Source organism: Perca flavescens, chromosome 14 (genome assembly GCF_004354835.1).
Source record: "Perca flavescens isolate YP-PL-M2 chromosome 14, PFLA_1.0, whole genome shotgun sequence".
NCBI lineage: Eukaryota > Metazoa > Chordata > Actinopteri > Perciformes > Percidae > Perca > Perca flavescens.
This window is the reverse complement of record NC_041344.1, coordinates 9,844,850-9,870,276: the sequence shown is the minus strand read 5'-3', so window position 1 is coordinate 9,870,276 and position 25,427 is coordinate 9,844,850. Positions and strand designations below refer to the sequence as shown.

The 25,427-nt window shown below is 39.2% G+C and overlaps 1 protein-coding gene across 3 annotated transcripts; it reads left to right on the top strand.

Moving 5' to 3' along the window:
• Positions 1–2,611: 2,611 nt before the first annotated feature.
• On the top strand, positions 2,612–25,265 carry zmym4.1 (zinc finger MYM-type containing 4, tandem duplicate 1). 3 transcript variants are annotated; one of them, XM_028597435.1, is made up of 27 exons: positions 2,612–2,916; positions 6,076–6,676; positions 7,304–7,381; positions 7,760–7,836; positions 7,971–8,120; positions 8,808–9,046; positions 9,217–9,394; positions 10,048–10,251; positions 10,966–11,116; positions 11,251–11,366; positions 11,536–11,718; positions 12,124–12,274; positions 12,436–12,608; positions 12,722–12,866; positions 13,006–13,116; positions 13,230–13,261; positions 14,503–14,635; positions 15,279–15,391; positions 15,556–15,781; positions 19,267–19,494; positions 19,815–19,918; positions 20,266–20,440; positions 20,816–20,967; positions 22,337–22,451; positions 22,569–22,835; positions 23,492–23,618; positions 23,913–25,265. In XM_028597435.1, the coding sequence occupies exons 1-27, from the start codon at positions 2,839–2,841 to the stop codon at positions 24,157–24,159; spliced, it is 4,554 nt and encodes a 1,517-aa protein (XP_028453236.1). In that variant the 5' UTR covers positions 2,612–2,838; the 3' UTR covers positions 24,160–25,265. The 3 variants fall into 3 exon arrangements, with proteins under 3 accessions (XP_028453236.1, XP_028453233.1, XP_028453235.1); XM_028597432.1 differs by having other exon boundaries at positions 7,232–7,381; XM_028597434.1 differs by lacking the exon at positions 2,612–2,916 and adding an exon at positions 2,924–3,207 and having other exon boundaries at positions 7,232–7,381.
• Positions 25,266–25,427: the final 162 nt, after the last annotated feature.

Below are 25,427 nucleotides of genomic sequence, written 5' to 3'. Positions count from 1 at the left end.
ACCTAAATGTTCATTTACACTTTGGTCTGCTAAAAGGCGATGCATTAACATGAGAACCTGGGAGACAAATGGAAGTCACACAGATTAATAAGCTAATTGCAAAATAAATACTAGGTGTACTGTATATATATACCTGAATATATGAATGGTTTCTTATTCAAAACGTGGTCACTCTCTCCCATTGAGATGGTTAAATACTCCTTGTTTCACAACTAAGAAATGCAGAAATACACTTTTCAGTTTCCACAAAACAAATATAGTTTTGGTGTATTTGGTAGCAAATGAAAGTATAATTTTTAAAAATTATTCACGAGTGTACACCCATTTTCACTGCGTCCCTGTTCCTGTTGAAGTCAAGTGCTTGTAGACTGCTCTGATATTCACATGCAGAGTTTGGGTATTAAAGCATTTGTTTTAATGTAAATACATTGTGTTGTGCAGATTTTATGTAGACCGGACAAAATATGACACATACACTGATGATGAACCAAAAATTGAGGCTAGGAGAAATAGAGGAAAACCTCACTAAAAGACTAAAAGCCTCGCCTTTGATGGTGTTTGTCCAAAAAGGTGTATGCTAACCTATGGCCCTATTATCACCAACACACTGACCCACTTTAAACAGGTGGAGGAGCAACTATGCTACATCAACAAGTGGCATTTGAACACACCAATTTGGCACAATGCACACTTAATGTCTGGTACTAAACCCTTTGCTTGTAAGCAGTGGAGTGACAGAGGTATTTATACTTTAGACCAGCTATTCAATGAGAAAGGTATGTTGAGTTTTGAAGACCTAAGAGCTAGTTTTGAGGTCCCCAGGACATCATTCTTAAAATGGGAGCGAGAGCTGAGCCCTGAGGGGAATACAATTAATTGGGAGACTGTTTGGGACATTTTCCATTGCTCCAAGAACCCAAATCACCAGCAGATCCACTTCAACATATGTCATAGGACTCCTCAGAAGAGATACGTCTCTAACATCATTCCCACTCCCTATTGCACGTTCTGTCAACCTGAACAAACTGGAACCTTCCTGCACATGGTCTGGGAGTGTGAACAGGTGCATGAGTTCTGGAATAAAATAACATCAATAATATTTGATGTGATAGGATGTTGACTTCCTACTGACACGATTGTTTTGTTACTTAATGATGACTCTAAATTACACCTGCTTGGGAGACAGAGGAAAGTTTGGTTAGCTGGATCAACTGCAACCAAGAAATTGATAGCTCAGCGCTGACTCCCCTCCCACTCGCTTTGTATAAAACAGTGGTTGGCGTACTTTCTAGCACAGTTCTGCTCGAGCTCTCTACAGCAAGGATTAACAAAGCAAATTCATCGATTATAGACTTATGGTAAAACGCAGCAGTACAATATCAGTCCTAATGACCTCAACACCACAAGAATTAGAGGAGAGCGACTAAGCAAGGTGTGCTCTCTGTTTCTGCTTATTTGTTTGTATTTGTTTTCCTCAAGACCGCAGAGGGTGGGGTGTGGGAGAGGGTTTTTGTTCTTGTTCAATTGTATTTGCATGTTCTGTGTTCTAAATATAAAATAACACAATAAAAAAATGATCTAAAAAAAAGAAAAAGAAATGGAGGCTAGGCTACTTGAATGTGATAATAAGAAGTAATAAATGTACCTTTATTTCTGAGTAAGAAGTAAGTTCTTACGAGAAGTCAATCCAACTCAGCTTGTTTCCCATTGGCGATTTAAGACCCTTTTTAGGGGGGCTCAAGCAATTTCATCTCAACCCCCCTAAAAATTATAATAATAAAAACAAACAAAAATATATTTTTTATATTTGAAAAAAAAAACAATTTTAGTGCTTCAAGTTAGAGTTTGTGATCTTGTCTGTTAGTGACAGAAGACAAACAATTACAGGTTCAAAGGGCTTGAAACTGGTTTAATATCCTGTGTGGCTGTCGCCGATGCTATGCACCTGTAACCCAGTAGTAGTAGTAGTATGTTCCCTGTGTACATTCCCTGTGTACAGCAATAGTATTAGTATGTTCCCTGTGTCCAGCAGTAGTAGTAGTATGTTACCTGTGTAAAGCAGTAGTAGTAGTATGTTCCCTGTGTAAAGCAGTAGTAGTAGTAGTATGTTACCTGTGTAAAGCAGTAGTAGTAGTATGTTCCCTGTGTACAGCAGTAGTAGTAGTAGTATGTTCCCTGTTTACAGCAGTAGTAACCCAGTCAAGGAAAGGATTAACAGAAATGTAGTTTTGGCCAATCAGAGGAGGTTATGGTGCCAGACTCCCACCGTTGGCTGAGTCTCTATCTGATCTGTCAGAGGGAGAGCAGGAGACGGTTGTGAAGTATAACGAATCTAACCCACGGCATCTGCGGCATGGGCGCTCCACACATACAGTAGTTATTCTTTTAAACAGTTTTCCAATGTTAGTCTGTAATTGTCATACTATGTGCATTATTAAACTATCACACTTGTTGTTACTCTCATTACCTAGTAGAAAGGCTGATTATACGTATAGCCTTTTACTTAAGTAAGTTTAGTATACAGGACTCCCTTTATTGGCATATAGGCTAAACTATGAAAATACACAGCTGAGGTGCCCATTGCCATTTTAGCTTACTGAAAGCAGTACACACTTTACATCAACGGCGGTGGTAGTGAGCTCCTAAGGTTTGATAACTGACAACAAAATAAACACAAGAAGAAGAAAAACGCTCTGCAACAAGAGTGCATGCAAATGATGTAGTAAAGGACCACGATTAAAGTGTCAAGTTTGAAGTGTCTATTTTAAAAAGTCGTTTTTTATTTGCAAAAGTCAAGCATCAGGATTTTGGAGCAGACATCAGGATTTTGGACCAAACATGTCGGCTACGGAAACTGACGACGGACACCAACGTCTGGCCACCAATCAAGTCTCGTCTGTCCAAGCCGCTGGCGCGGTAATATTCTGCACGTTGTTACAGCTGTATACATTTCTTATAACGCTGATACATGAACCCATGTATATATCTAACAAATAGAAAAAGTTAGTTCATTAGCATGGCGGTCAGTTATTGTGTCATGTTGACGCGGTAAAGGCTAGCTAACCGCAGCAAGCAGAGAGGTGTGCAGACTCGTAAGCAAGCTAGCGTTAGCTTAGCGATTCGCGAGCTAGTTTTCTCTTGTTTACAGGTCAAGTAATTAGACAACATCATAACATGGCTGAATCCAAGGAAGCGACTCAGACGGAGGTATTCAAACCCCTCATTTCCAAACGTACTGTAACGTTACAGCAGTAAGGGTTGTTGTGTTGCGGGAGCAGCGTTGCTAAATCAGCAACAAGCTAACTTGTCGTTTATTTGGTGAGGATGCACGGTCAAAACACTGAGAGGGGGTGTTAATGCTACTGCCAGTTTATATGTTCACAACCCGTGTTTTACCATCGCTATTTCTTTTACACATGTATGTCGGCGATGTTTACATTAGGTAGCGTCACTGTAAAGTTAACAGGATAGTTTGGAATTTTTTAAAAGTGGGGTTGTATGGGTTAGGCTACTTATCAGTGGTAAGTGTACTAGCTACATACTAACTAAAGTTACACACACAAATAAGGAGGATTTCTAAAACCAAAGCGGGGAATGTGGTTGTCCTCCCCCAGAAAAAAATCATAATCACGATTAGTTTGGTCAATATTGAAATCACGATAATTAAACACGATTACTCATTGACTTTTGGAAATAAAAAACTATTGAACTTTAAAAAACAGTGAAGTTAAACAAATGGGCAGCCCTAGTTGTGACTTTCAAATATGAAAGTGACAAAAATATTAAGTGCATTGAAACAGCATTTCACGCAAAAGGGACAAATTATTCTTTATTCTTTCTGAGAATTGAAAGATAAATTAAAAGTATCTAATGTGAAAATGACTTGTGCAAATCTCTGGCATGAAGTAATATTCATCAGTTTTCATTCATTCATTCATTTTTTTGCCTCTGGCCCTTAGAGAGTCTGTGCACCCAATTGCCTTCTATCGCCATTTACAAGTGCTTATTATAGTTAAATGTGCAATGCTTTGCAGCTTCACCCTAGGGTCCTTTGCATCATAACCATAACCCCCCAAAGCTTTTTTCCCTTGGTCTAACATTGGTTGAGTTAGCGCTATCAGCCAAATGGCCTAGTGCAAGCGCTAATGGAAACAAAGGTGTATCTTGTAAGTTACCCCACTAATAATTTCCGGAATGGTACCAAACTTCTACAGTAGTACAAAAAGGTTCTTTACTCATAAAACGAGGCATTGGAAAGTTTGTAAGTACACCAGGAGTTTATTTAAATAACACTTGCCTGATGACTTCTGCTCTCTGCTGCTACCTATATTAAAAAAAAATAAATAAATAAATAAATAAATCTGTAAAAGTCCTTCGCGTAAGGGATAAGCTAGTGAATTCAACACTCCATAGAAATGTATTGAAGTGTTGACCTGAAAATACAATTATTTAAAAACTTTCAAAATTCAGCGAAACACTTTTATATTCTCGCGTGAAACTTTGTTGACGGAAACAACTGTGTACACGTGACTGAGCAGAGGATTGTTGTGAGATAGTCGGACACAGTTACTTCAGACTACTGCTGCGTGAGTTAAAAGATAGGACAAGATGCCACTCACTTGTATCTATTCCGGCTGCGGTGTAAAAGTTAAAAGGTTCAATCCGGAGACCTTCCATGATCTGCCGTTTCGCTTCAAAGACCCGGAGCTTCTACGACAGTGGCTTGTTTTTCTCAAAATGGATATCACAACGCCAGTTGAGATGCTAAGGAAGAAGCGCTACCGTGTCTGTAGCAGACATTTTGATGAAGATGACTTCTGTTATCCTAGTAAAAGACCCAAGGACCCCAAAAAGCCGACTAGAGTATATCTGAAAAGGAACGCTATTCCACGAGTGGCGCCACCAGCCGTGAACATAGTAGAGGTAAATTTGGGTGAGGGGCCATCATGGTCTACTTACAAACTTTCCAATGCGTCATTTTATGAGTAAAGAACCTATTCGTACTACTGTAGAAGTTTGGTACCATTCTGGGCATTGTTAGTGGGGTAATTTATGAGCTACACTTTTGGTTCCACTAAGCCATTTGGCTGATAGCGCTAACTCAACCAATGTTAGACCAAGGGAAAAAAGCTTCTGGGGGGGTGTTTGGCTCAAGGTCATGGTGCAAAGGACCCTAGGGTGAAATTACTCCGAACCATCGCTTTAAGGAAGTATAGGTCTGGGCCAGATCTGTAAAAGTCTCACTCACTGAGGAGAACGTTCAGCAACTTGTGTGTATGCCAGGTGATAAAAAAACAGTAGACTTCTAGAGTCGTAGGACAGTGCCAAAAACAGGTTGTGAATACAAAAAGGAAAAAAAGGTGTGAACATTTACAAGAAAATTTTGACCAAGGGAGGAAACCGGGAGAGGGCAATGAAAAATGTGAGTCTCCCAGGAAAAATCGTGAGGGTTGGCAACTATGATGTATTACCTACTGTAGATCGCCTTCCGACGGAAGCAAAGCCATGTACTGCTATGGACGGGGCAGCAGCAAAACATATTTTAGCCACATGTCTATTAATTTAGTTTGAACCCGGTATTTCTGCACAGTTGCAGATAAAGATTAGGCTACTACTTTTTTTTATAACATTCACACAGACATTCAAAGTTCTTTTTTTACATTTAGTACAGCCCTATCCAGCAACCTCCTTAAAAGTGTTTTGACTGAGATGCTCAAGGTGTTGTACACACCCCACTACTGTGAACAATAAATTGTTCTCCAGTTTAAGGAGGGCAGTTGTTGAAACTTGTCGAAAAGTTCATATGACTGTTTTGTAAATATGTGTTGAATAAAGGTTTAAAAAAAATACAAAAGGTGTATCTTATTTTTATCTTAAAGGTTTTTAAATTAATTGAAATTCTGTATTTATTTTTAGCACAGCCATCTTGTTCAACAAAAGACGGTTGGTTTTGTGTAATTGCACTTTACACTAGACAAACTAGCGATATGAACACCCTAACCCTTATTAAATAACACTAGAAAACATCAGTATTCTGGCATGTATATAAAGTTAATAGATTATTTTCTTTCACAGGTAACAGAGGGGACAGACAGAGAGTCCATGGAAGCTGTTTCAGAGCCGGAAGCATCAGCAGATGTTGGAGACCCAGAGCTTATTCACACGGCGTCTCCTAGACTCTCTGAACATGGAAAGCAGGGTAACTTTGTTGCCTCTGAAAACGAAATGGAAAGTAAAGAAATTGAACCTAAAGAAAGTAAGACGGCCTCACAGTTGTCTACAGAAGAGACCGTCTGTACAGTTTTGATTCACTGTGATGAACCAGGCAACACCTCAGAGTCTGAAAGAGGGGAGGCCACTGAGGTACAAGCTGAGGAAAAGCCAGACATTAACACTAAGGACATCGGCACACAGCAGGAAAAGGAGTCTCCTGGCAGTGAAGTGGAGGTAAAAACTGAGGAAAAGCCAGACATTGACACTAAGGAGGACATTGACACACAGCAGGAAAAGGAGTCTCCTGGCAGTAAAGTGAGGCTTTCTGCAGTGGACGACCTCGACGAGATGATGGACATTGGTACAGTGGATCAGGTGGAACAGGAAGCTCAGATGAAAGCGGAGCAACAGAATAGTTTGATGGATGTGGATAGCTGCTGTTCACCTGCCATTTCAAATACAGGTAAAGTAAAGCTGCAGTTTTATCAAGTTTTGTGTTAATGAGGCAGAGAAACATTTTCTACCGGCGAGAGTTAATTAATGTAAAGCAGAAGCTGTGCTTTTCTTGTAGGAGAAGAGGATGTGTTTTGGAAAGTTGTAAAGCACAAGGTGACAAAGTCGACATGTAATTAGTAATTACTTTTTATTATTAATTATATTATTAATTATTATTAACCCTTGTATGCATCAGGTGCATCAAGTTAATATTTTCGGATGATTTTTGCTGTGCATGGCATTTTTCAGCATCGCCGATCATGCAGTTTTTCCTTTTTAATTAAGAGCTTTTGTAGTAAAATGCCTCAATAGTTGATAGTAGTGAGCGGTTTAAAAGTGTGGCTATGTATCATTGTTTATAGAGCTGCTAATTTAATGAATCATTATTAATTATGGTCCAAACATTAGCCCTTTTGAAACCTAGAATGCGTCACATTACTGGCTTCATCTTTTTGTGAATGTAAATAAAGGCCAGCTCTAATAGCATCCCACTAACGTCTGTCTTTAAAATGTTCTCTCCCAGCCTCAGTGGCAGAGGACAGTAACTCTGTTAAGGAAGAAGCTGATGAGAAACCCACTGTATTACCTTCTGCAGAGGAGGAGGACATGAAAGTGTCTTTAGACGGGATCCAGTCCAGCTTGTCTCCGTTGTCTGAAGCCATGACCAGTACAGGTGAGTGACCTCAGAGCCATGGTGTTGCGGTGTTTTCTTAGTGCACACTTTTACCGTTTAAAAATGACCAGCTCTCTAAAGGAAATCTCTTAAGCTCTTGAAATGGCTAATGGGAGACAATCCTTCCAGATTTTGGAGCTTTTAACGAGTGCACAGTTAAATGCTGAAATGTGTACTTGTTATAGAATAATGTGTATTATCCAATCTAGGACACTAGCAAACAGAACTGGCAATTCTGAGGCCAATAATGCTTCCTCACATCCTACACTGTCCAGTTATGGCTACATTTTGATTTTCTGGCTTTTATATATCTAATTATTTGTAATATGTTTTGATTTTCTTTATTACCTTTGCACCATTATTCACATGTTTCTGTAGGAAGTGACAGCTCATCACCAGCGACCGTAATGAACGGGATGAAAATAGTTAAGATGTTACTACCAAGATTAGACACTGTAAGTAAGAAAATCTGCTTCAGCTTATAAACTAAAACAGTCCTGGTGTTAAAGCTGTTACACTGCTGTGCTTCTCCTAAATGTCTGATTTCAGCTTAGTACATATATTTAACTTTTTTTTTTTCCTGTTGTAGGAAAGTGTGCATGCTGCTGCTCAGCCAATCAAGTCTCCTTCACCACCTTTGGTGAAGGTGAAGGATGAGCCAATAGACGAAGATTATGAACAAGCTCTAACTCAACAACCTCCTACAGCTAGTGTGAAAGATGAGCCCAATACTGCAAAGGTGGGAGACACACACACACACACACACACACACACACACACACACACACACATATACATATTGTAGGCTTGTAACGTTAAAAAAATAAAATTGGTTTATTTATCGGTTTAACTGTGAAACACGGGAAAAGCCAATTTTAAGTTGTTCTGGAGAGTCCTCTCATATCAGACCAGTCTATAAAAACTTTGCTGTGCGACCAGAGCAGAAGAGGTTAAAAACAACAACACACAACTACACGAATAATCTGACCAAGGCTCTCTCTTGCCTATATTTTTACTTTTCATTCATGCCAACTGCATGGATTAATAATTCACTCCATGTTGCAGCTCTTTGCGTAAATATCCTGTCAAGTCTGAATAAAACTGTAAGGAACTTCAAAACTAATCCATGATTCAATGACAAAAAGCCATCACTTCAACAGCTAGACGAAGCCGGCAATGTTCCACAACTAGTGACGGTCAAATGAAGCTTCATGAACCACTGTCTTTATTTTCTGACAAAGGGTTGAAAACACACTGAATTGCCATTCCTTTTAACCTTTTTCTTTGAACAGAGAGCGCCATCTAGTGAGCTCAGAAAATAAAGACAGTGGTTCACGAAGCTTCATTTGACCATCACTATCCACAACTAAAATCCAGAATCACTGGGCCAACACTCACCCCTGTCTCTCCGTTCTGTTATTGACAGGAGGACTTGAGGATTGGATCGGTCTTCTCTGTGAGCCCCGCTGCCGAAACACAGACGCAACCCACCACCCACCCCTCATCGTTGCACATGTCCTGTTCCCACTGCAATAAGAGCCTGATGAAAGGACAGACTGCTTTCCAGAGGAAGGGCTCCCCAGCGCTCTTCTGCTCCACCTCCTGCCTCACCACGTCTCTCCCCACAGTCAAAGGAGTCTCTAAGGTCTGCCACAGCTGCCAAAAGTGAGTACAACAGAAAACAATGTCATCTTTCCAAACATACAACTATATGGGATTTTTCTGTGTGAGAAAAGGTAGAGTAATTCACTGTATACCTATAGATGAGTATACCGAAAGTTTATGACCCAAATAAACTATGACTGAATTTGGATCTCTTATTGATGTTATCCCAGGTTGATATTTCGGCCTCAGGATGTCATTCTGACTCCAGATGATAAAGGCGGCATGAAGGAATTCTGCAGCCAGAACTGCCTGACTTCCTTCAACTACAAGAAGGCCACCGCCGCCAAAACAGTACCACAGCCAATAGGACCACAGTCACTCTGCAGCATGTGCACCAGATACAGCGTCGTAAGTAAAACAGAATAGGACTGCAATTTACTGTTATTTTCCTTTATTGGTTAATCTGCCAATTGTTTTCTGGATTAATTGATTAATAGTTTTATCTATAAAATCACCATTGTAATTCCACCACCATTCACCATTCCATCTTTTGTTTTGTCTGACCAACAATAAAAAAAAAAAAACGAAGATATTTAGTCACTTTCATCATCTTCGACAAGCTGGAAACAGGGAATGTGGCAAATTAGCTTGAAGAATTACTGAAACAATTAATCGATTATCAAAATAGTAGCTGATTGATTGTCTGTCGATCAACTAATTATAATAGTTCTAAAACAATCTAAAAACATAGAAATTATCATGTTTTCCTACTTCCCTTAAGAATAAGAATAAACCGTAAAGCTATTAAAAACAGTGTGACATTTGCAGAAAGTAAAAAAAAAAACATCTACATGTTTAACTTTATTTAAGATTTTTATTCATTAAAAATCATATAAATGGTTTCCCTATTCTGCTGGGCTGAATCGCACCAGTTTATTGGACTCTTTCATGGGACAAAGAGTTTTTTTTTGTGATAGGTAGTACCTTTTACCTCGCTGGCCCTGTAAAAAAGATTGATATCTGAAATAAATAACGCTGTTCTTTTGTCATCCCTCCTGTAGAGTAAACATGAGGTAATCCTGAGCGGTGCTGTCCACAAGATCTGCAGTGACGCTTGTTTTAACCGTTTCCGCACTGTAAACAACCTGTCCATGGCCGGCTGTGCGAACTGCGGCTCCTACTGCCACATCAAACCGCTCATGTTGAAGATGGATGACAGCAACAAAACTCTGTGCAATGCAGAGTGTCTGGCCAAGTACAAAGAGGTAGGAAAATTCAAAGACACTAAAACTTGTTTTGGGTATGAATGGTACAGATGACGCTCAGCATACTCAGCGTTTGGCAAGGATGTCATAAAACATGAAAATATCCGACAGCAATTTTCTTGTTCTTACTTTCTTTTTCTAGTTGTATCAGGCTTAACAGATGTGTATTGCTGGGATAAAGCCTGATATCCAGCGTGTCTCTCACATTCTGGATGTCCCTCCTTTTCCGTTATGTCCACTATTCTATTTTGCAAAGCGCTGCTCAGGATGGTTGTAGTTGGTTTAAAGAACTACATACATACAAACAACCCTTTCCCAGAATAATAGATAAGCGGGGTAGCCAGACCATACTCTAGCACAGAAACAGCACTGTGGAGATGGGTCTGACAATGCAAGACTAATAAAATTGCTTAAAGTAACGCTGCCTTTCGATGTTTTTGTCAAAATTGTTGAGGTTGTGTTGTCTTGATTGTACATAATATACTTTACAATGAACTTTATTGGAATTGTCACTGGACAAAATCAAGCAGCAGTTTCCGGACTTAGTTCAGCATGAGCTCCACTTCGTGGTTAACTGATCCAAACATTATGAGCATAAAATTCTGGACGTGCAGAAAGGCAGATTCAAATGTGAAGTTAACACACCTTACAAGATTATTAAAAAGCGCACCATGTCTGCACAGCTTAACATTCTTTTTTTGAATCTCATAATAGAAAACGAAGATAACCAAGGCTTGTACGATGTGTCGCACTACCCGGTTGCTGGCAGAAACGGTTGACAGCAAAAACAGTGATGACTCTGTTAACCTCTTCTGTAGCAGCAGCTGTGTGATGGCATTCAAGGTTCAGTCTGTCAGTGCATCAGGTAAAGGTAGTTCTCATGATTGAGTTTTTGAGATTTTGGCAATGAATACTTCACTCTTGGACATGTTTATTTATTTAATTTAAATTTTTATTTAAAATAAAAAAATTATAAAAATGTTTTTTCCCTTTCCATAGGTGCTCGGTTGAATTGTGATAGTTGTGGGAAAAACTCAGTACCAGCCTACCACCTGGCCATGTCAGATACCTCCATCAGGAACTTCTGCACTCTACCTTGTGTCATGGCTTTTCAGGTAATGAGATTTGCCTTGTTGTGAGAACAAATCAAAGTGGTATATTTGTTGAAAGTTGTTATCCTTTATGGAGAACACACCTTTAGTGTTGCACTAGAAACTGTAGCTTGATTACAGTGTTTATTTTTTTTCTTCACTCAAGACACTTGTATTGTTTTCTGTGCCACAGGATAAGTTCAAGAAATCTCAGAAACAGGTGAATGTTTTTACCAAGTTACCAATGGGATCCTCCCAAGTCCCGGCCATCGTTCCTACTCAAACTCCACAAGACGTCCCCAAAGGACCACTGAAACTGAACTGCTCCCAGTGTAACCGCAACATAGCTTTTAAACCTGAAATCATCCAGATCAAGGTAACTTTGTGTGTCTGTGAACGAGCGTTTTTTTGCTATCAGAATTTGAAAATAGTACTTCAACAGAAAGTTCCACATCAGCTGCAGCAATGTTGGTTGTTTTTGAAAATGCCTCAACGGCATTTTTTTTTTTTTACTAAGCTAAGTTGACGCTCGTCGCGGTGTTGTTGCGAGGGTGTGCGAGCTAAAAATAACATCACGTTTTTTTTCTGTAAAGCGCAAAGGCTGCGCACGTTGTCAGTCATCGTCTGAAACCCGCAAAATATACCCGAAAATACTATCTATCGGCCTTTGTTTAGTCTTTTTCATAAAGAATGTCAATCTCTCTCTCTCTAGCTCTGAAATTTGGAAAATGTGATGTACACGTTGTCGGGTGATTTAGTGTTGATACCTCTATGTTTGCAGGACAAGATAGTTTTTGTTTGTAGCGTGGACTGTGCTAACGAGTTCAAGAAAGACAACTCTGTGACGAGCCTGTGTGAATACTGTAAGATCGAAAAGATCACCAGAGACGCCAAAAGAATCAACAACAAAGACTGCTTTTTCTGCAGCGACGGTAAGGAGACAAATGGAAATGTATACATACGAAAAATCACAGTCACACATCATTATTCACAAGTTGGGTTGAACATGTTTGAACAACACACTTGCATCTTGAAAAGGTGTGAAAAATAATCATGCATAGTGTCCCTGAGCCTGTCCTCTCCTTCCTCCCAGGCTGTAAGCTCCTCTTTCGACACGACCTGACTAAAAACTGGGGGAAACACTGTCACTCCTGCGTCTACTGCCACAGTGTGTCCAAGAAGCTGGTGACGGCACAGTATGGAGGCTCGACGGAGGAGTTCTGCTCTGATGACTGCAGGTCCAAATACACCATGCTTTTCTGCCATGTAAGCAAACCTCAATGAAGTTATTACAATCATCGTTAGGCTAAAAAAAAAAAAAAAAAAAAAAACGGAGATGACCACGGTGATCTTAATGTTTACTCACTGTTTTCTCTCAGGTTGCAAAGTGTGACACCTGCAGCCGCAAAGGGAAACTGAAGCAGAGTCTTCCCATGGTGGGAGAAGTCAAACACTTTTGTGATCTGACTTGTCTGCTGCAGTTCTGCTGCGATAAAGTGGCCACGCAAGGCGAGATCTTCAAAGGTGTGTATCGTCTCCATTTCAAGTTTTATTTTCTTGATATTGTGGTTTTTAGTCCTGACTTCTTAAAATGTTATGAAATCGATCGGTAATAACCCTGCTGAATCCTCTTGTGTTTCCTGGTGTTCTCTCGGATCTGCAGGTACAGAGGAGGCTACACCGGTCATCGGCAACGTCATCTCGCTTGCAGGGCCTCCTATAGGCAACAGAACCGACAGAACAACCCAGCAAAGTACACAACACACAAACACAGGTGTTTATGAACTGTATGTCAAATATATAAGCGAGAAAAACGTGTTGTGTGCTCACTCAATCAATTTCCGGTGTTGATTGTGAAAGTTTCACATTGTGTCATTGTCTCCACAGGCATCGTCTTACAATCAAAGAACTCTGGACATGTAAGTTGTTGTATCTTATATGTATTTTATATACAGTAAAATTCAATCATATGTATACATACAGGAGACAAATTAAAGGAAATGCATGCATAAATGTGTAGAGAAACATAAAATATGTAGAGGTTTCCATACAGGTGCACGCTATGATACAGTTGAGCAATCAAGGCAATGCAAGTTTGTTTGTTTAGCACCTCTTTACAATAACACAATTTAAAGTGCTTATTTTTTTTTTTTTTTAAAGATTATTTTTTGTGGCATTTTAGGACTTTATTTGATAGGACAGCTTAGACATGAAAGGGGAGAGATAGGGGGATGCACGCTCTACCAGGTGAGCTACCCAGGCGCCCCAATTTAAAGTGCTTTAAACAAGACGGATACAAATGCAAAAGACAATACAAAAAGACATAAAAATAGGCATTTAAAATAATAAAATAGAAGATGAAAATAAGCTTAAATTGAATAAAACAGATTAAACAGGATAGGATTAATTATAGTGCAGTGAAAGATAACAAAATTACTGTGTGATGTGAATGGAAACACTAAGACGGGCCAGTTTACCTCCATCTATGGATCAAGATGACAAGGAAAAGTTATGTGCTGTGGCCTGCACAGTATTGGTGTGTAAACACTCTTAAGGCCGTTTTACAGTTGTGCGGAGGCTCCACGCAGAGCTCTTGCCGTAGCTACATAAGTGGCCTGATGTTTATACTTGTGCGCTGGTGTGTGCGTTGAGCCGGCGTGTGTGTGTGTGTGTGTGGGGAGTGGGTGATAGAGCGAGGGAGAAGTGAGACAGTGATGGCGATTAGCTTCGGAGCGACCAACTCTAGAGTCCTAGTGAGAGAAACAACGTGTCTCCCCTGTGTTTTCTGACCAAGGTGGAAATCTGGAGCAGGAAAAGTTAACTATCTTGTTGATTTGATGTTGTTTATGGAGAAGGAGAACCAGGAAATGAGCTGGGGGAAATGCAACGCTACCAAGCCACGGCCGAGCAACGTGCATCGCTGCGACATATAGTTACATTTTTCGAGAGGTGCGCGTCAGGCTATGGCGTAGGTTCCGGCGATTTTACGACTATAAAATGGCCTTTAGGAACGGAGTCTTTGGTGCAGTTTGTTCAGCCACGTCACGCTTTTAGAGACTGCCATTTGTGAGGATCTCTGCTGTGGCTGACATAAGCTCATTAGTCCATTTGTTTTTTTGAAAATGTTTTAATTGTTATTAATTTTTATTTCCTTCCTCAGAAAGATACAGTGAAAGTTCACCCTCCTCCTGCCCCCAAAATCCTGAAGAACAAGGCCCTGCTCTGCAGACCAATGGTGCAGAACAAAGGGGTCTCCTGTAGAACACAGACAGCTGATGTCGAAGCACAGACAGGTAAAAGCAACAACCAGACAACAGTGTTTCTATGGTAACGGCATTTCTGATCTACCGTCGGACAAGCAAACACAGATGTCATTACTTTAGTTTTTTTATATTTAATAACCGATAATCATGTCTACATCACATGTATATATTTTTTGTATATAATATATATTTTTCAGGCCTAAAGAGAAGGTTTTTCATTTTACCTCGCATTTAAGAATATACTTGTTTTTCACAACCAAGGAGAATAATTGTTGGAAAATAATTATTTGGCAAATGCTTTGAACTTTCACTGTCCACCACTTTTCAAGTAAGTTTTTAAATACTTTGTTAGATACTGTTCTCCAGGCTCAGCAGGAGCCAATTAGGATACATATTCATTTTTAAAAATATATACGTTCTACTAAGTGTATGTGTATGTGGTTCATATCAATTGTTCTTTTTTTGCCCCTAAATATATCAAGCAATATGTTGTTCTTTTGAACGAAACATTTTCGTAGTCACTGATTTGCACAACTTTTGAATGTGCTGACCCTTAAGTTTGTATTATATATTTACATATATCGACTACAGACTTGCTTATGTTGAAATATTTACTCATTTGTAAACCCTCACAATTTAAGAACGTTTTCTTTTTTTTTCCCCCTCTCTATAGATGACGTCCTCCCTAAAATCATGATCGTTCCTATCCCAGTGCCGGTGTATGTTCCTGTACCCATGAACATGTACAGCCAGTGTACCCCCAGACCTGTGGCCATGCCAGTACCGGTACGTTAAACACTACAACCACCTTTGGTCTTAGTGTTTTTGATTCTCTGTAGTGTGAAAGAATTATCGGGATTACAAAATTAAATATTTATATTAGACAACAGTATCTTCATCCTCATTACAGAGCCTCATAAGCTTTTATGCTCTTACTCTGCCTACCACAGCTGCCTGTACCCATGTTCCTTCCTGTTACAATGGACAGCGCCGAACGCATTGTGGAAACCATCCAGGAGATCAAGGAAAAGATCCCGTCTGACCCCTTCGAGGCAGAGCTCATCCTCATGGCGGAGATGGTTGCAGAACAACATGAGAAGAATGACAAAGAGGAGAGACCAAAGGAGAAAGTGGTGGAGAAAGACAGAGAGAGACATGGAGCAGCTACTCCAGCAGGTAAGAGAAACAGTTTTAAAGTAGTATTTTTAATTTTTTTATACTGTTTAAGGAAATTGTGAAAAGAAGCGAGATAATGGTTTTAAGGAACCGGACAAGACAAGGGTAAAATATAGCTTTTTGAAAGTTTGAGAATGGAGAAAATAGTCTTTATTTTGCTTTGTGGACATTTTAGATAAATAAACGTTTTCCTCTAACATGATATTAGTTTAGTGGGATAGCTCTTAACAACAACAAAAAATATTCATCACCATTTATACCAGTGTATGGAAAAACAACTAAAAAATCAAGAGACAACACTCTGATGCTTATCACGTTTCAGGCGATTTTCTGTCAAAAGCAAAGATCCCTTTTTGTTTTTTAAATGCTTTTAATCAATTGTGTAAAGATTCCAGACCGTTTGCTTTAGTTATCTACATTTCCCCAAATACTTTTTATATTAAAGGTAGTGTTGGTTTTCCTGGTTTGCCAGTATTATTTTTAATTAAAGGTTCCATATTGTAAAAAGTGACATTTCCATGTCTTTTTTTATTATAAAGCAGGTCGAGGTGCTATATAAATACTGTGAACGTATCAAAATGCTCAATCCACAGAGAAATGCACACAGCCCACATTCAGAAACTGTGTGCCTTAAAACGCTAAGTAATTTACTTACTGACTGTGAGACCCTGTAGTGGTCTCAGTACACAAGAAATAGCGTGGCGAGGACGCCACAGACACCAGAGATTGCAGAAGGTTGCTCCATGGAGATTTATTTGAAACAATAACATTTTTACAAGCAAACTGAGCTGTTCCGGACGCAAGACTACAGGCATAGACAATTGAGTATAGACAACTGAATGTTTTTTACATCTAAAGATGGCTCTGAACAGATCATATTTCTTTTATTAAATCCTTACTCTATATCCACTACTTCCCTTCCTTAATTTTGCCTAGGTCTTCGTGAGCCAGTTCATTGCTTAGCAAGATTCTTGCGTACATGTTAATCCAACAGGTGTTTTAATTTCAGCTATTAATGGAAATTAAATCAAAAGGTATTGGTTTCCCACACATCTGCCATGTCAACGGATACATTTCTTGCTAAATCTGATTATATTAATTATTATTATTTATGTTGGCTTAGCATAGCCTAGTCAGTGCCTTGGGTTCTGTTACCCAGACAAGTGAAAGACACTATACATGATGCAATAACTTAATCATTACTGTCATTGATCATACTACCTCGGAACGGAGTAGACAAGATCAAGAATAAGGGACTATATTCTATACAGACAAACTTAGCATTTATAATCTGGAACTAAGAAATGCAAGGCGGTCCTTTTTCTCTGACATTATCGCCAGAAACAATAATAATTCACGTGCTTTGTTTGCTACTGTTGATAGATTAACAAACCCCTCCAGTACCAGTAGCATCTGAACTGTTGTCTACCAAGGCTTGCAATGACTTTGCCTCCTTCTTCACAGATAAAATTCAGAAAATTAGACAAACAGTCAGTGCTTCCATATCAAGTACAGGATATGTGTTGTCACAGTGTGCACGCAAAACAAATTCCAACATGACACAATTTCATACGATCAACCTTAAAAACCTGGAGGACATTATACAACATCTGAAAACCTCCTCCTGTTGCCTTGATATTCTACCAACGGATGTTTTCAAGAATGTTTCGAATTGTTTGGCTTCTGATCTTCTACAGATTGTAAACACGTCTCTGCTCTCAGGTATCTTCCCACAGGCCCTGAAAACTGCAGTCATCAAGCCACTCCTAAAAAAGAACAATCTAGACACGACACTAATGAGCAACTATAGGCCGATATCAAACCTTCCATTTTTATGTAAAATCATAGAAAAAGTGGTTTTTCAACAACTCAACTTTTTCTTATCACTAAACAACAGTTTTGATGCCTTCCAGTCAGGTTTTCGACCACACCACAGCACCGAGACGGCTCTTGTTAAAGTCTTTAATGACATCCACTTAAACACAGATAGTGGCAAAATTCAGTTTTAGTATTACTTGATCTCAGTGCTGCATTTGATACGGTAGACCATGACATATTGCTTGACCGATTGGAAAACTGGGTTGGTCTTTCTGGCTCAGTACTAAAGTGGTTTGAATCCTATTTAAAGAATAGGGACTACTTTGTGTCTATAGGTAATTATACATCTGAGCATACAAATATGACGTGCGGAGTTCCCCAAGGCTCAGTTCTGGGGCCTCTTCTGTTCAACATCTACATGCTTCCACTGGCTCAGATTATGGAAAACAACGAAATAAGTTACCATAGTTATGCGGAGGACACACAAATTTACATAACCTTATCGCCAGGGAACTATAGCCCAATACAACAATTAAATAAGTGCATTCAACAGATTAATGATTGGATGTGCCATAACTTTCTTAAATTAAATGAAGAAAAAACGGAGGTGGTTGTTTTTGGAGCAAAAGAGGAACGATTGAAAGTCAGCGCTCAGCTTCAAACGACAATGTTAAAAACAACAAAAGCCAGAAATCTTAGTGTAGTCATGGACTCAGACCTGAATTTTAAAAGCCACATTAAGATAATTAAAAAATCAGCCTATTATCACCTTCAAAATATTTCAAGGGTTAAAGGACTTATGTCTCAGCAGGATCTGGAAAAACTTGTCCATGCTTTTATCTTCAGTAGACTTGACTACTGTAACGGTGTCTTTACAGGTCTCCCTAAAAAATCAATCAGACAACTGCAGCTGATTCAGAACGTTGCTGCTCGAGTCCTCACTAAAACCAAGAAAGTGGATCACATAACTCCAGTACTGAAGTCTCTACACTGGCTTCCAGTGCCTCAAAGAATTGATTTCAAAATACTTTTACTGGTTTATAAATCACTAAACGGTTTAGGGCCAAAATACATTTCTGATCTGCTACTACACTATGACCCACCCAGACCTCTCAGGTGGTCTGGGACAGGTCAGCTTGTTGTCCCCAGAGTCAGAACTAAACAGGGGGAAGCAGCATTCAGTTTTTATACTCCACATATCTGGAACAAACTCCCAGAAAACTGTAGGTCCGCTGCAACTCTGTTCTTTTAAATCCAGGCTGAAGACATATCTTTTTAATGTTGCCTTTCTTTAAATAACCTATTTTTAACTGCTCTTTCTTTAAAATTCTTATACTGCACTGTACATTTTATTCTTGTCTTTTAATGATCTTAAATTGTTGTTAATTGTTTTAATGCTTTGAAATTGTTTTTAATTGTTTTCTAACTGTTTTTAATGTTTCATGTTTCATGTAAAGCACTTTGAATTGCCTTGTTGCTGAAATGTGCTTTACAAATAAAGCTGCCTTGCCTATACAATTAGAGGATTTGTCCTGGATATTAGGATTTTATGTCACATTACACATGGCCATTTGCTCTCTCAGTGTAAATTATTTCCCACAAATGTTTTTAATATAAGAAAAACGTGTCATGCTGGATGACGAGTTCCTCTCATGTTTATTTCACAGAGCACACCAGTAACTATAGTGACGATTTGGACACAGACGACTTGACCAGTTTCCTTAACAACTGGGAGGACACCTCTGATGCAGGTGTAAGGTCTCCCAGTCGACCGTATGGTCTCGATAAGCTCAATCCGATTCTAGACATTCCTGTGGCCAGTGAGCATTACTTCCAGCCCCCACCTCCACCTTCGGCTCCGCCTCCCATGGACATCGAAGCTGACTTTACTGTCGGTGAGGAGATGGACACACATTTATGAAGTGCATGACGTGAAAAACATTTGAATTTTATGTCCACCTGTGCTTAAAGAGTTGAGTTAAAGGGTATTACATGAATTAAGTTAATGCCTTTATTGTCATTGCATGTTCACATACAACAAAACTTTCCTGTCTCTCATAAAAGAAAACTAGCCCCATTCACTCTAAAACACACACTCACATACTCGCACATTAAGATACACAGTTGGTGTGTGTGTGGGGGTGTGTGGGGTTGATTGCTGTAAGCAAATACTTTGGAATGCTTGGTCTAATGTTTCATCTGGTGTGCTTTCCAGAAACCTTGGAGAGAATGGCCCGGCTTAGAGAACAGTCCCAGCGATCCCCGAGCCCACCTGCCGCTCAGCGACGACAAGCTCACAGGAAAGCCCGAGAAAAGAGGGTAGCTGTCTAGGAAGAGATAATATGCTGCCTCGTGCATTTAAGCCTACATTTGATTTTACCTGCTAAAGAATAAATGTGTAGTTAGGTTAATGACAATACCAACCATTAGGGTTTGGTACCGTTCACATTTGAACCAGTTAACAGGTACCTGGAATTTTGTGCCATTACCCAACGGTACCTTTTTAGGTACCAATGTATTTCAGTCAGTACCCTAAAAAGTACAGAGTTCAGTGCCCAACCCTACCAAACGTGCTGGAGATAGAATAGGTTGGCCTCACACATCACTTTGTATCACCCTGATCATCAACCTCCTGTCTCTCTCTCTCTCTCGCTCCACTGTTTAAGGGTCGTAAGTCAAAGCGGTCTAAGGCAGCTGAAGCATCAACTCAAAAAGGCGTTTCTAACAAGGCCTTGGCTATAGAACTCCCAAAACTGAAGAGTCAGTATGGTGTTGACTCCTGGAAGCGATGGATCCAGTGGAGGCAAACTCAATCCAACCTGGAGACTCCACGCTTTGGTTGTAAGTTTTGACAGTAAATACAACCGCTAAAGCGGGTCTTGATAGTTCCTTTACTTCATCCAAGATCACCCACTTGTATTATTCCATTACGTGAACAATTTTATCCATAATACCCAACAATAAAGAGTATCAAGCTCAATACTTACGAAGGAAGTCTTTATAACTAGATATTTTGGAAATATCCCTGAGCAGCCATTAGGCTGGCTGTGATTTTAAAACCTCTGTCTATGATAGCACGGGTCAAGTTAGTGATTTGAGGTAATTTTGATGCTGTCACTGTGACATGTCTTCTACACTGTATCTTTGCACAGATTCTTTGTGTTCAACCTTTTTTTTTAAACTTTCTTTATTTTGGCCTCTGTGTCCTATTTTCAGCTCGTCCAATGGAGTTGAAGGAGGATGTTCTACGCTGCACCACCGCTGAGCTGAGCTACGGCCTCTGTTGCTTTATTGCTGAGGTGAAACGAACCAACGGAGAGCCATACTCCCCAGACAGCCTGTTCTACCTCTGCCTCGGCATTCAACAGGCAAGACATTTTTTACACACAGAGAATGTTTGACCCAATAGCGCAAAATGTGTCCATATCTTGCTGACAAAGACATTGCATTTCCTATAACTTCACAATAAAATAATCTTTTATTAGTGTAAAGGTTTTTATGTGAAGCCAGGGTTTCCCACAGGTTGAGAATTTACTTGTTTAGGCTAGGTTCAGTAAAAACTAGTCAAACGAAGGTTTATGAACTATTTATTAAAAAACAATGACTAAGCTACATAACATTAACAGGTAATTTTGAAATAAATAACTATTTACATATTAAACATATCAGACTAAAAGATGATAAAGATAGAGATGAAGTGTAGCCCAGATGTGCTATGTCAATTAAATCTTGTTGGTTTGTCAAATTGTTAAGCAGATAAAATACCTGATTACCCGGAGCCCAAATAAGCTATTAAATGTAACTTAACCTTAATACTATGATCCATACAGAAAGTCACATGTTATTTAAACACTGTCTCCTACTAATTCCTGTTAAACCATATAAGGCTATCTAAAGTTAATTATTTTTTGTTAGATCACAGTTTGTTTTTTAAAGTGTTTTAATCTGTGTTTTGGGGATCGTAAACACATGGTTTTATAGGCTACTATACATGTCCTTGTTGCATTCATTAAGATCTCATCTGAAGATTTCTGTCTTGAGTTGTAGTTTAAAACTTTTACAGCAAACTTAATAAAATCTTGGGTTTTACTCGGGCTCAAGTCCATAAATACAGCTAATGGATTCAGGCACAGAACGAGAACTGAATGCAGTTAGCTCTGTTAGCGGTTAGCTCTGGTTAGCTCCATTATTAAAATATGGAGTGGAGGAGACTGCTGCGGACAGGGGAAACAACCAATGACGTTCAGGGAGCTTTTACAGCGGTGTGGCCGCAGCATTTCTATGGTTTATTAATACAGTTAATCCCACGGCAAGACCACCAGCAGCAGAATGCTACTACTAACTACGGCCTCTGAGCCTGAAGAGCACTGTCATGCATGTGAAGCGCGACTCCATGAGGCTGAGGGGCTGGAGGCCGCTGGTCTTTGCGCTGTAAGAATACATTGTTGATTGGGAAAGAAATTTTATTTGGATGTTGTCTACCTGGGTGGATCTCAATCTAATAGAACCTATGTATGGGAAACACTGGAAGCAGCAACATCAGGAAGGGTAGAGTTTGCATTAGCAGTAACTTGCATTTCCAATATGACTGAAAGCGATTAGTAAACCGTAAAAGTAAGTCACATCTACTAAAAAGTAATGCATCAGCAAATATACTATAATCTATATATACTATAGTGAAATACATGACAGCCATGTCCTATCTCATTATGGCCATGAAATCTTTTGCCTCTGTAGTACCTGTTTGAGAACGGTCGTGTGGAGAACATATTCATGGATCGCTTCTACAATAAATTCTCCACTGAGTTCAATAATATGCTGAGAGGTTTCAAGCCCTCGATCACAGCAAGTGGTGAGTTATACATGATTTTGCAATTTATAATCTGTCAAAATTTTTGTTTGTTTCTATTTTACATGAACAAACCTACTTTTGACCAGATTTCTAATGGGTCTCTCCCTCTCTCTGCAGGTTATATCCATTCCCGTGTGGAGGAGGAGTTTCTCTGGGACTGTAAACAGTTGGGGGCGTACTCCCCCATCGTCCTCCTCAACACCCTCCTTTTCTTCTGCTGCAAGTACTTTGGCTTCACCACGGTGGAGCAGCACCGCCAGCTGTCCTTTGCTCACGTCATGCGCTGCACCAAAACCAACCAGAACAACACCAAGACCACCTTCCTGCGCTTCTACCCGCCAATATCCATAAATGAGCCAGAGTCTAGTACCAGTACGACTGAAGGTCCAAATGAAATACCTATTTGTTCCATAGCAACATATAACATATATTTTAAAATATTAAAATCCATCAAAGGTTCTTTAAATTTGAAAATGTTTGTTTTAACATTCACAAATTTGGTGCTTTTATAAGAATGTTTTTGGAAGTCAAGCGATTGGCAGGCAGGAATGTTTTGCAAAAGAGCACTCACATATATATTTTAAAGAGAAACAAACTGGCATCAAAAGCCAGCAAAAACTTAAAAAAAAACATGTTTAATGAATAATCTGTCTATTTGTTTTTTATTGTTTTTGAAGAGTTCTGTCACAAACTGACATGAAAGCAAAGTAAATACTCGCCAGGGATATATCGGCACTATTTCTGTCTATTATCTGTCGTGTTAACATCTTTAATTGAGTGCAAGTTTATTAAACGGCACAACTGCTACACCAGGGGGTAGAGTAGAAGTCACACAAGTATGAGTTTTTATGATGTTTCACTATACATTTACGTAGCTGGAAAGTACCTTAGTGTTATTACAAATGTGGTGTTCAGTTATTACAAATGTGGTGTTCATTTACAGTATTTCTTAACCGTCAGTTCAATTGGGCTTCCAAAAACTGTGAAATGGATTCATATTAGACATGGTGTAAAGGTGTTTGTGTTTGCGTCCTTTTCAGATCCAGAGGTTCCTGCAAAGAAGCGTAAGGAGGAGGAGAATAAAGAGGATATCCTGGAGATGGCGGAGAACACAGAAAACCCTCTCCGCTGTCCAGTCAGACTCTACGAGTTCTACCTCTCCAAGTGGTAAGTATAGTACCACGCTGAACTACTTGCAGCGACAAAAAACTGTTTCATTGTTCAAACGCACCTGATTATTGTTTAAAGATGGAGTTGAAAATCGTAAAACTATCCTTTTAATGTGTATACAATTTTAACTTTGCCTGAGGCAAATATTGAAACTCACTGGCTGTTGTGTCTATTTTTGCTAAACATTTTTAATTTGTTAACAATGACTTAAGACTAAAATGAAACTTAGTGCTACACATTGGTCTCCTTAATCTTCTGATCACAATGTTGACATAACCGTCTTCCATCTAGCTCGGAGTCAGTCAAGCAGCGCACCAACCTGTTCTACCTTCACCCTGAGCGCTGCTGCGTCCCCAACAGCCCCCTGTGGTACTCCTCCACGCCTCTAGACGATAGCACCATGGAGGGGATGCTCATCCGCATTCTTACCATCAGAGAGCTTCATCTTACAGCGAGAAAAGATGGAGGAATGGAGAAGAAGACACCCGATGATCCACCATTTATACCTGACGAGGAGGAAGAAGGGGATTCAGAGTGATGAGGAGCAGAAGTGATCTCTTATTGGCGCAGCAGCTTGTGGTTTAAATGTTTGTAGATACACTGAAATGTTCATTTAAACGTGGCCCAATAAACAGAAACGGACGGAATAAATATCTCACTTACCTACAATGTACAGAACTGCAAAGAAAGTCCTCCTACCTTAACCACATGTTGTGTAGGTGGCCTTTTTGGACTGCGATACAAGACTCGGCTCAACATTCAGACTGACAACTTCTCAGCAGGACACATAGCTTTCTTCTGTTTGTTTTTTTATCTGGTGAGTGGTTGCTTCTCATAAATTAATACTTTCTTTCCCTTCCATGTTATGATTATATACATTCTTGTGCAATTGGATTTCTTTGTCCTTGTTTAAACGAGCCACAATGAAAAAAACAACTTTGATTTCAGTTGGTGTCAGTGATTAAATATCAACCCCAGAAGAGTTACTGAAAACACCTTTCTGTAATGTAGATGTAAGTCGCCAACCATCATATTTAGTTGACAAACCTGCAGTATATGTTTGATTTTTAACAATGCATCAATGCCACGATTTGGTATCAGTCAAAGAGTACGTGCTTATTTCCAGACCCAAGATTTCGGCAGTTTTTGTACCCTAATTCCTGAAAATTCAGGATATACACTTCATAACGTTTAATAATAAAATAATTCTTGGAATTCATAAGAAAGCACAGATTTGATTATACCAAAGTCTGACATGACACACCATTATATTTTCTGGTATAATTGATGTTCCAGAGGCTTCTCTGACTTGCAAAATGGTAAAATGTAAAATATTCATCAGATTATCTGACTTTGAAAGGTCTGGTCATTTGATTGTGAGATTACAGTGACATTTGACATTACATGAAAGAGTCAAACTGTTATCAAAATTTCATTTTACCTCCGTAATATCGATAGACATATTTTGATTACCAGTGTCCAATTGATGAGATTTAAAATGTTTTTGGAATTCATTGAAATACATTTAGGAAAATAACTGATATCACGGTTTAAAATGCCTGACAACTTTCATGCCATTTGAAAAAAACAACACAATTTATCCTTTTGTTGACTGAACATAAAATAAAATACAGAAATACTGTCCCTTCATGTATATCTTGGTTATATTAACCCCCAGTTTATATGGCTGCCAAGGTTCTGAGTATTTTCTATTGTATGTTGTTTTTAAATAAAACATTTTAAAACTTAGCTGTTTTATGAGACAGTTACAGCGGTTTAAGTTATTTAATTATAAAATGTTTTTCT